The 12500-nt window shown below is 37.5% G+C and overlaps 1 protein-coding gene across 3 annotated transcripts in view; it reads left to right on the top strand.

Annotated features, from left to right (window-relative positions):
• zfpm2a (zinc finger protein, FOG family member 2a) overlaps positions 1-12500 on the top strand; it is a 309174-nt gene that overhangs the window by 199857 nt on the left and 96817 nt on the right. For 2 of the 3 annotated variants that reach the window (XM_068213998.1, XM_009292598.4), the window contains one exon: positions 7599-7710. In XM_068213998.1, coding sequence (XP_068070099.1) covers positions 7599-7710 — 112 coding nt within the window. 3 annotated transcript variants of the gene reach the window in all.

Genomic DNA, 12500 nt, shown 5'->3' with positions numbered 1-12500 from the left:
AGCTAATAGTCTTTGAATATTTCTTGCAGATATGTTGTACAAATTTCCATGCAATAATAAAAAATATATATTAGGAGCAGTTTTTGCACTGTATTGTGTAAAGTGAAGTGACTGTATTGCTGTTTGTGTGATCAGTCAGAATAGAGATGTTGTTGTACAGTCATTTCTGTAAGCAGCACTGTAAACCTATAGTGAAACTACATTTCAGTCCACTGTACAACTTTTAAATGGCTGTAATTGCACTTTTAACAGTGATAGATGCTGACAACGTAGTGAGGATCCTTATTCAGGTCTTTTATTGATAGAATCGTCGAACAAGCAGTGGTCAAAACAGGAACAAACGTATGTACATGGGCAATCCAGAGTCGTAGTCGTAGTAGTAGACAGATGGTTAAAAGGCAGGTGGCATACAGGGATAATCAAACAAAACAAGGCAAGGTCAAACACGGAAATATGGTCAAGGAAAAGCGCGTCGGTGGACTGGCTGGCTGAACGACCGAACGGTCGACCGGGCGGCCGTCCGATCGGCCAACCCGGCCGCCCTCCTCTTCCTCCTCCTCCTCCACCTTCCCTAAACCCAAGCGACGGTTTGCAAAAGCTGTCCAGAAAAAAAAAAAGCAAAAGCCCTCATCTTCGATTTCGACTGCGTTTTCGGATCCCGCCGCATTCTCGGCCTTATTTTTTGGATTCTGTTTTTCATCTTACCTGATTTCTGGAACCGCTCTTCCACGGACTCGATCCCGCTCATCCCCGCAGCCGGCTCCTCCTCCTCCGGGCCTCCGCTCCGCCGTCGTAACGCTGCGAGCTAAGCTGACAAACTGGTAGCAGCGAGAAAGCCCTTCACTCGGAGGTGAGCTGTCGGCCAGCGAGCACGGAGAGTAGGAGCGGAGCTGCGCCACACCTAAACTAAACTAAACCCGGCCGTACGTACCTTCGGCCACGTAAATCGCGGTCTCCAGAAACGTCCGCGGGGCTACGTTTCCAGAATGAGCTTGGGTTTTATGTAGTGCAATAATCAGTTCTTCAGCTGTGGGAGTGTAATCAGTCAGGATCTGGAACCGGTTGTGTGTTTGTGTTGCATGAATGGGTGTTGTAGTCCATAACATGGCGGATTAGTAGTTCATGTGAATGTTTACCAGTGATCTATGGATGTTAGATTGCTGGTGATTGTGACATGCACTGAATTAAACATATAGGCCATTTTGAGTAATAATTATATCAAATATCTGTATAATTATATTGTGCTCTCATATAAAAACAGCATTCAGTAGTGCAGCGTCAATGTTTTATGAATAATATTGATAAATAGCAGTATTTTACCCACTTAATAATCATGTATGTATTAAATATTTTTTATGTGTGGCCAATTTTTTCCATGAATTGCATCATTAGCTGTTTTTTGAGGGAGGCTTTTAGGCCTTAAATGTGAGAAAGTGAGAGAGAGTGAGAAAGAGAGAGAAAGACAGGGCGGACCTTTGCTTCTGAATAAGAGATGACTCCAGACGGCCGGGATCAAAGAAAGGGTTAATCCGATTCTCATTTTAGATAGTCGTCGTGGCAACAATCAGTCGGTCTCTGGTGCTCTTTGACAGGCCTGTAAAACTCTCAGGTCAGCCTGGATATAAGACGTTATTGTATGGCTAATTTGAGACGTGAAATGGGAGCTGTGTTAAATGACGGAGGCTTCTCTGACTCTCTGCCAGCGTGGGGAAAGAAGTCCACATGGACGTCCAGGTGGATGAGGCTGCCAGGTGAGGGTCAAAACACCCTTCAGGACAAGAGTCTACCTGTAGTGTGATAGACTCATGGAAAAAAAATCTTTGTAAAAATCCTTTCAGTTGTTTCTGCTGAACTAGAAAGGGAAGTTAATGCAGAAATTAAAGAGAACTAATGAAGAATTCTGTAGGTCATGCAGCTCTTTTTTATTGCAAGTGCGTGAGAAACTTGTAATGAAACAAAAATAAAATCTCAACTTCTCTACACACTCAAAGAAGTTTAACTACAGCGGTTCTAAGTTCTGCCGAAAGACTAAAAATGTATCAGTATGATGGTGAAAAACTGAACATTTCTACTCTAATCTTATACCAAAAATGAAAATAAGGGCAGTTTTTGTAACAATTGGACGCTGACGACAGATTTGCAGATCCACAAGCACTTTATTTAAAGATATGTTGTGCATGAAATGCTCAAAAACTGGATGAAACAGGAGCATGAAGGTATTCTAAAAATACAAAAACAAAACACAGGCAAATGGTTGGGCTAGGCGGCAAAGAATCAAACACAGAAAGCAAGCAAAAGGTCAAAACACGGCAAGACAAACAAGGAAAAATGCTTTACGCAGGGTAAACAAGACTCAGCAAAGAGTCTGTGAAAGTGAGTGTTATAGTATATAGTCCATGTAATCAGTAATCATGTGTTTCGTCTGTGTTTGTGTAATATTATTGTCAGCTGTGGCAGTTGTGCAATGAGTTTTGGGTATTGTAGTTCAGTAGGAATTTCAGAAGTAATCTCTAGCTGAGAAAACACAGCTGGCGATCACAACAGTTTTGATAGCTAAAAATCAGCTAAAAATAAAAGATATATCACAAGATGGCAAAGAAATATCACTTATTAAATTAAAATTAGGCCTACTTTTGGGGGGTTGTTCCTAGTGCCACCAGGTGAATATTGCAAAAAGCACAATTTTTATTTTTTTATATATATATTTTTTTTTAAAAAGGCGGCCTTTGCTTCTGCAGCAAAGCACGCCACTGCACATGACAAATTGCAGCACTACGTGTAAAGAAACTCGCATTTTTAGAGGCCAAATCTGTTTGTGACTATGTTGAATTGCAAGATGGAGTAAGTATTACAGTTAAATCAAAAGTACTTCTCAAAACATTGAAAATGAAATTATCATGACAATATTTTGCAACCCAGGCATTTTGATTACGTACCCCTATATACATTTCTGGAGCTATGTTTTTTTTTTTTTTTTGCAGTTTTTGTTTTTGCGAATCCACCAGAGGCTGCTGTGTATGTTTTTTTCAGATCTCAAATTTCCCTAGCAAGTCCTATTCGCGCATGCTGTTCCCACGTAAATCCACCAGTGGTCTCTGTCGACTGACCAACTGAATGACTGAAAATCCCTCATCTGATTTTTACGACATTTTCAGATTTTACCACATCCTCACCCTGTTATTCATGTTTATTTTATTTTTTTAGTTTTCGATTATGTCATACCCGCTTTCTAAAACCGTTCTTCACCAGACTCGAACAAAATTGTCTCAGTCAACTCCACTCTGCGTCTCAAGTCCGCCAACATACATGTCGAGCTACCAGACAAACTGGTAACAGCTGAAAATCCGTCTATACGAAGTCTATACCCCATAGACTTTGTTTTAAAGATGAAATGCAGCCATACATACTTCTGGCTACATAATTCACAATCTTCAGAAATGTATATAGGGCTATGTTTTCAGAATGAGCCTGTGTTGATATTTTGCTGTGGTTACAACTGATTTTGTTGCAAAATGATAAAACATGTAATGATAAAAAACATTTAATATTAAATGTACCCAGCTTAAATGAGAAATAAAGTTACTTGAAAGAGAGACGGAGATATTTTGATGACTTATGAAACCTGTAACCATTGGAAAAACAAATACTATGAAAGTCAATAGTTAGCGGTTTCCAACATTCTTCAAATGATCTTCTTTTGTATTGGACAGAATACAGGGTGAATCTCTTTAACAGAGTCACCAATAATGAATTTCAGAATTTCACACATACCGTTAGAAAAAAATAAATAAGTAAAAGAACTGCAAGATTCAAAAAGGAATTTTCACTGCTATAGAAATACATCTCAGTGAGTATTTCTTAAACGAAGAAACACATTTTAATAATGTAATGAAGCATTTTTGACTATAAAGAGCCTTTTGTGCAAAAGAAACATTTGACAAGTGTTAAAGGTTCATCTTTTAAAACCATTCATGCCAATGAAGAACCTTTATTTGTGACAGATCACAGTGAAAATTAAACAAGCTTTAAAAGAGCAACCACCAATGAGCAGGAGACACTGTATAGTGTTTCTGACATTATATCAGTTATGAATGCATACCTAATATGGGGCAAATCTCAACAGCTCAGCACATGCGATGCGCACAGGGACTCAGAGAGAAGGAAATGATGTCACGTGAGCTGCCAAAGAGTGACTTCAGCCCATTTTCACTTAGCTAAACTATTTCTGCTGCACTCTAATGAAGGTGTGCCTGGGGCGTCACGTCTAATGGCCCAGAAAGACAGACATTTTGCCTGCCAGTAATGGGCTACTGTAACAGCTGTCCAAGATCTCTACCGATCCTGCCTTAGAGTGAGGAGAAGATGTTCTCTCGGCTTTCATTGCCCTTTAAAAAAAGCCATTTGAAAAATGAAATGGAAAAAAGGCTGGCATAGAGAACAGCCGGGCAGCAGCTCCACAAAAGGGTGCGAGTGCATTTTAGTAGCTTTTCTCTATCTTACCGCTTTCACCTTATAGATAGAACTTAAAGCGGTGCGTTTCGACCCCGGCCAGAAAAGAAAAATTACGTTACACATTCGGAATAATTTGCCGGAGCATTATAAAACGTAACCTCAATCGGCCTTTGAAATGGATACTGATTCTTTAAATTCTTCTCGGCCCGTCGCAGGAAATAGTGAGATGGCGGCGATAGGGAGGCACAATGTGGCCAAAGTTCAGTCCTGAACGCTCGCCTTCTCCTCTGCCGAAAGCCGTCCGCATTCTTTTTGCAATTCCCAGGCACCTGAGATCAGGCCGTAATCAGAGAGATCAGAAACTGGATCGTTGGGGAAAAAAAAAATAAAAATTGGGGGCTGATAATTCTGCACTCTCTGAGTTAAATGAGAGGCTGCGGGGTCGAGCTGGCGGAGGGGTTACTGATACTCAACACACCATTAAACTCTAGAAACTGCCTGAACTCACTGTCAGCTCTTATCCCGGGCTCATAACTATCCCACAATTCTCCTCTCCACATCTACAGAAGAGAGAAATTCATGCGGAATTACACTTTAAAAACCTATATAAATGAGCAGTTTTCCGTATTTTGTGATTCATGTTTTTATTCTTTTTATTTCCATCGTTTATTTATGCTTTTGAGTTGCATTATGGGATTTTAATCTTTCTTTAAACAACTTTCAAAGTTTGAAAAAGTGACTTTTATTAACATGTTTAATAGTTTAAAGTCATATGTTACAACAAAAAAAAACCTTTAATAAACTGCCAGGATATTATCTTATCTATATTATTTCTTATGCGTTATATTATTTCAAACTATGAAAATGGCAATAAAATCACTTTTGCGATCACTAATGCAATTCATTCATTTTCTTGTCGGCTTAGTCCCTTTATTAATCAGGGGTCGCCACAGCGGAATGAACCGCCAACTTATCCAGCAAGTTTTTTACACACCGTATGCCCTTCAGCCGCAACCCATCTCAGGAAAACATGTATACACACATTCACACACACACTCATACACTACGGACAATTTAGCCTACCCAATTCACCTGTACCGCATGTCTTTGGCCTGTGGGGGAAACCGGAGTACACGGAGGAAACCCACGCGAACGCAGGGAGAACATGCAAACTCCACACAGAAACGCCAACTGAGCCGAGGTTCGAACCAGCGACCCAGCGGCCTTCTTGCTGTGAGGCGACAGCACTACCTACTGCGCCACTGCTTCGCCCCCCCTAATTCATAAAATGTAATGTAATGTAATTCACTAATGCAAAAGCATAAAATACAGAAACTGTTAATTAACAGATATTTTTACAGTGTAGTTTTATTTGACTGACTTAAATCAGATTTTAATTCATATCTTTTGATCACATTTTTTTTAAATGTACAATTCACGCTATTACCAAACCTTTATATATATATATATATATATATATATATATATATATATATATATATATATATATATATATATATATATATATATATATATATATATATATATATATATATAATTTTTTATTATTTTTTTAAGAATAACAGTTTAGTAGTGGTATAACGGTGTAGTTAATTTATTTTATTTTTTTATAATAATTCCCAAAAAAAAAACAATTTCAGTTTTTCCAGTACATGACGTCATTACACAGTCATAGTGCAAAAAAGAGCATCAAATTTTTGAACTGTCTTTAATCATTTTGTGCCACATAACATTATAGGTCAGTCATGGATAATAAAAACACGTAACTACAAACATAAATCATATGAACAATCCCTATTCAGTTCACTTCACTATTATGTGCCAAGTGGAAAGAAAAAAAAAATTAAATGACTCTAGTCAAATGAGTCTAGTCTTTAAGAGGAGCCCACAGTTACCTCTTCTGTCATGTTTTCTGGGTGATTTGAAATCGATTTGCTTGTCTTCCACTATCCTAAACCATTCGAGCAGTTTCATCTGCCTCTTTGCCATTTCGAAAATACGTGGAAGCAAATTCATTCAAATTATGTTCAGAGCTCCATAGTTTAAAATAGGCTAACAGTCAGTAGTATGCTGACTTCTGTATATTATATTAAACATTATATTAAACTAGTATATTATAACACACAGCTGCCTAAATAAATAGGCTATAAAATACACTGTTCATCACAAGAAAGAACGCCGCTTTGAAAGAGAAACTTATTTTATCGAGGTGCTTTAATTTTAGACAGTTATTTAAGATATTTTAGTTACAAAAAATTAGAGTTAGCCTACTAGAGACATTTTATTCTTATTTTCAGTTTAGTATGTTCACTATGTTACATAACTGCCCCCTGCTGACCATGCATTTCTTGTGTTAGACCATGCTGTGATGTGCCGCACTTCACTGCAGTAACGTGCGACACCACTTTAGATCACTCGCGCATTCTCAGTAGCCATATCTGTACAAATATTATTCCTTTGGCCACTATTGCATTATTTATTTTCGCTACTGAACGCACGCAAAACAATCAGCAACCAATGAGAGTGACTGTAAACATAAGAAAGCCGATTGGCTTAAAATAGCATTGAGTGCCAATAGTTAAACGTGACTTTTGCTTTAACTTGTGCAATGGTGACTTGCGCGCACACACAGTCTAAAAAGCCTTTGCTTGCACTCATTCACATTTTCTCTCTCTCTCTCACACACACACATAGGTATTCACCACGCATCCATTAAAATAAATACCAGAACGCAAAACACAAAAACACACAAAACGCACAAATATCCGACATTTTCCGGAACAGAATGCGGCAAGATCCGGCTCAAATGAAGCACTGAGTGTAATACAACTCTTTAAAAAGAGTCTTCTTTCCAGCCAGTTTAGCTAATTGGACAAAACCGCATATATGTTAATATAATATAAGCTAAATAATAAATAAACAATAAATAAACAAAGATATTTGGTAAAAAATAGAAACATACGCAGTTGCTCTCTCTATAAAACTAAGTAAAACTGAAGGTATTGTTGAGCATGCTGAACATAATACACTTCTTTTTGTATATATGATTGTTGCTACACTGTCCCCAAATAAACTAATGATCAATGTGTGTGTGTGTATGTGTGTGTTTATCTCCACCTCTGCAGAAGACGAAGCCTCATGTCCCGCTGGTGCTGAATGCAGGCCCCAGGTGGCTGCTGGATGTGACTTGGCAGGGAACAGACGACAACAAGAACAACTGTGTGGTGTACAGCAAAGGTAAGAGGATGCTTTATCTATACCGTACCAAACACACCAGCACCACACACTCCCACTATCTGCATCTCTTTCTTTCCTTCTCTTTAACCTGTGCGCACCTGCGTGTGTGCGCGTGTGCATGCATGTCTGCGGTTGCCGTGTCTCTTACATCTATTAGCGGTGCGTTTTGTAATGTAAGGTCATTGGGTCACAGGTCATTGTGGTTTTCCTGTGACAAATGTCATCCGCTGACATTTGCTTTGTTGACATTATTTTTCCGTGTTTGCAAATGCTGGTGAATAGCGGATGGCCCAAAGACAGATGTGACTGATTCGTGTGTGTTTCCTCATGCATCAAACTGCACATGTGAAGGGAATCAAATCATCTGCGATTGAGACGCAACATTAGGATCTAATAGACCATCCATGTCTGAAATGCAAACAGTATGAGCTTTAATAATCAGCGGTGTCTGTTATTATTTTTGCTGTAATACTGTAAAGTCATAATAGCTTTCAGAAGTCAGAAGGATTGGGGGGGGGGGGGGCATGTTAAGACATTTCTTGTAATATTTCTACTGTTATTGCTGTAAAATCATAATAACTTCCAAATTCAGGAGCACTGTTGAGACATTTCTACTAAATTATATTATGTGTATATTTAGTGACACTTTCGAAGTGAATTGTTCTGTCAGTGACACTAAAAGCATGTTGGGTTTTTATTGGAAACAGATGAATGTGATTCTGGGAGTGTTTAGTTGTTTTTTGATGTCATGGCGGTTTTAAAATTGAGTTTTGGCGTGTGTGATATTTATCATCAAAAATAAAACACGTTTTGAGGGTCCAAAAGCACTATATTGACCATATTCGAATGCAGTTGCTGCAGGATAGGGATTCAAATTTCAGGATTTCTGCGGGGTCTTAAATAGTCTCAAATTTTAAAATCAAAATTTTAACCATTAAAAAGTCTTAAATTCGCTGTTCTAAATATTTTTGCACAGGTCTTATTTTTCCGATGTCCATGTAACGTTACATCTAATACTGATTTAATTACCTTTTTGTTGTTGCTGCTTGGTTTTCGTGGTGTTGTAGTTCTTTATTTCACTAGTCCAACTGTAATTTGCGGGATTACAACTACAAATGAGACCAACATGCAATAGCCAATCAGCTTTCTGTTTTTGAGCCCAGTGTGTGCAGCGAATGTGACGTAATCGATGTGTTTGCGGAAGTTCACTTTGGGTGTGTGCGACATGTCATGGAACTTTTTGAGACTCGGGCGAACCAGATGAATAATAATTATTGGCTAGACATTGCAACAGCAGTGGAAAAGGAAGAAAATTTTTTGAGTTTAGAAAAACTTAAGGGAGAAGTTTGTTAAAACCAGGCCATGCAAAAGTAGAAACCCAGGTGGTTTTAACATTACAGAATATGTTTTTCCACCATTCATTGGTTTTACATTAAAGTATATATTACAATTTTGAATTTAAAACAATTTAATAGTTACAAACTAAAGTGAAGTAACAAATTACTAATTTGATAACTGGAAATTAATATTTGATTTTACAATATACTGACTTCTTATTTCTAGGCTTCATTGGTAATAATGGTCAGGAGAGGACATAAACTAGCCAGACAGTAATGTGTAAATGGTTGAGAGGGCAAAATAATATATATATATATATATATATATATATATATATATATATATATATATATATATATATATATATATATATATATATATATATATATATATATATATATATATATATATATATATAATATATATATATATATAATATTTATAATAATATTTATATATAATATAATATAAATATTTAATTGTAGAGCAACCCATGCTCTGCTGTCAATAATATTTAACTTTATTAGGTAGAACTGTCCGAGAAGCAAGTAATGCATCAAAGTTTAAATGAAAAAAAATATATTGAATGGTTAAAAAAAACCCTTTATAATAATTATAATAAAATATTAAAAAAAATAATAAAAAATAACTAGTTTAAAAATCTTGAACGATATTAATGATACGATGTAGTTTCAGAAACTTCTTACTTCTTTTATCCGTCTGACTTTATGGTGGGGTTTTTTGACCGATCCCTGATGCTTTAAAGGTCCTTGTCCGTTTCGTGAGGTGCAGGCACAGTCAGCAAAGGTGAGCGATTCGGCGCCAGGTGAAAGTATGAATCAGCCTTAAGATGTTTTTTTTTTTTTTCTGTAGTTCAATGGTGCATCTAACCTGTCTTCAGTATTTTCACTTTAAACTAATTTATTTTGCTACTATATTTGTGATTTTTTGCATTTTCTTTTTATGTGTATGCATGTTTTTGATATTGTGATATAGATCTTAAATTTAATACTTAATAGTCTTAAAAAGGTATTTAAAAGCCTTAAATTTGACATTATGATATCTGCAGAAACCCTGAATTATGAAAGGAATAAATATCTCAGTATGTTTTTATTTATGTATAATTTTACAGTGTAACATACACTGAAAACTGATTTCTGCAAAACAATATTTTGAAGAATGCTAAAATTGTGTAACCATTGACTTCCATTGTAGGAAAAACAGATACTGTAAAAGTCAATGGTTACAGGTTTTCAGCATTCTTCAAAATATCTTCTTTTGTGTTTAACAGAAGAAAAAAAGTCAAACAGGCATTTGAACGAGTAAAGAGTGGGTAAATGATGGTAGAATTTTCATTTCTGGGTGATCTCTTTAATGCTCTATTATATTTGAAAATAGCAAACAGCTTACATTAAATCTAACCAAAGGTGTTTACAAAAGGTTGCTAGGGTGCTCTGAAATTTTTTATTTTTTTTTGCCAATTAGTTACTACCCTACTTAAAAAAGCAGCTTTAACCAGCCTAGACTGATTGGTTGGTTTTAGCTGATTGACCAGCCTGGTGTTAGAGGGGTTTTGGATATGTCCAGGCTGGTTTCCAGCCATTTCCAGCCTGGTCTTAGCTGGTCAGGCTGGAAAATGGAGATACTATTGGAATAAATGTCCAGCTAAATCCAGCTAAAACCAGCTTGACCAGCTTGATTTATGCTGGACATTTTTGGCTGGGCTCCCAGCCTGGCTAGGCTGGTCAAGCTGGTTTTAGATGGTCATCTCCCAGCCTGACCAGCAAAGACCAGGCTGGAAATGGCTGGAAACCAGCCTGGAAGTGGCCAAAACCCCTCTAAAACCAGGCTGGTCAATCAGCTAAAACCAGCCAACCAGCCTAGGCTGGTTTAAGCAGTTTTTTTTTCAATAGGGTAGGATATTGTTGTTGTTTATTTCTCTAAACTTATCTCTATATGTGTCAGCAGATTTTACTTGTCCATCTTATTATGGCAGACATCTTCTCAACACATATTAGCTCATGTATTAGCAAGGTAGCTTGGCTAATTTTAGATATTAGCTAAGCAAGCAGCACTAACTGTAGTTCCTTTTAGCACAACTGTTATGTATTTCTGAGTAAAACATGCTGACATGATGGTTTAAACGAACGCATGCTTTGATGGCTATATTACAGTAAGATGCACGTGTAAATACGTTAATTCCAGAGCATGAGCTGAATGTTTTTTTGGGGATGATTATGACTCTCTTCTCCGCTAAAGCAGAGTTTCCTCAACGTCAAAGTGAACACGATTGCAGACGTGGGATTTTTTGGTTTCTCAGCTCTCATCTTCTAATCACTGCACTGCACTGGGGGCTGATCCTCTTTACCAGCGCCTTCATTTGTACCGCTTTATCAGCAAATCATTAAAGTTTTGATAAGCTGTTAAAGAAGATTACGCAGTTCTTTTAAAATCGCCTAATCTTTTTTGCCAGGAGACTGAATATGGGAAACAAAAAGGCTAATAACAGGATTTCTGGAGTGTTTTGTTAAGTCTCTGTAATTTCTTCTCTGCCTCCTTCGTATTTATTAGCGCTTCGAGAGAACGACTGCGCTGCGTGGTCACAGATTCAGCCGTGTGCTGGATTGGATCAAATGCAGCGTTCTGGTTCTGGATTCTGATTGACCCAATTTGATGTTTAATTGTCATGTAATTTCATGCTTCTGTTGTCATATTATTTCCGTCTTCTAAGTCTCGCTTAAATGTAATATTTAAAAACACGCATAATTGTGTCACTGAAGAATATACACTCACCGGCCACTATTGGGTATACCTTACTAGTACCGAGTCGGACCCTCTTTTGCCTCCAGAACTGCCTTTATCTTTCATGGCATAGATTCAACAGGGGACTGGAAGGTACTGACAGGAGTGGCACCTGGTGTGGTTTTCAGCTGCTGTAACCCATCTGCCTTAAGGTTGGACGTGTTGTGCGTACAGAGATGCTCTTCTTCATACCTAGGTTGTAGCGAGTGGTTATTCGAGTTACTGTTGCCTTTCTATCAGCTGGAACCAGTCTGACCGTTCACCCCTGACCTCTGGCATCATCAAGGCATTTGTGCCCACAGAACTGTCGCTCACTGGACATTTTTTTATTTTTCTTGACCATTCTCTGTAAACCCTAGAGATGGTTCTGTATGAAAATTTCAGTAGATCAGCAGTTTCTGAAATACTCGATACCTGTCTGGCACTACCATGCTACATTCAAAGTCACTTAAATCAGTGGTTCTCAAAGTGGGGATCGGGACCCCCGGAGGGGTCGCGGGACATCGAAGGGGGGTCGCCTGGTGATTTCCAAAAATCTAATTTGTTCTATTAACCATAAGAATGACCATATTTTATCCATAACCTACTGAAAGTAAAAAAATTGTAAATAGATACTATAGTACCTTATAGTTAGTAGTTCTATTGGATTG

The sequence above is a fragment of the Danio rerio genome, chromosome 16, assembly GCF_049306965.1.
Source record: "Danio rerio strain Tuebingen ecotype United States chromosome 16, GRCz12tu, whole genome shotgun sequence".
NCBI classification, from domain to species: Eukaryota; Metazoa; Chordata; class Actinopteri; order Cypriniformes; family Danionidae; genus Danio; species Danio rerio.
This window is presented reverse-complemented; position numbering and strand designations above follow the sequence as displayed.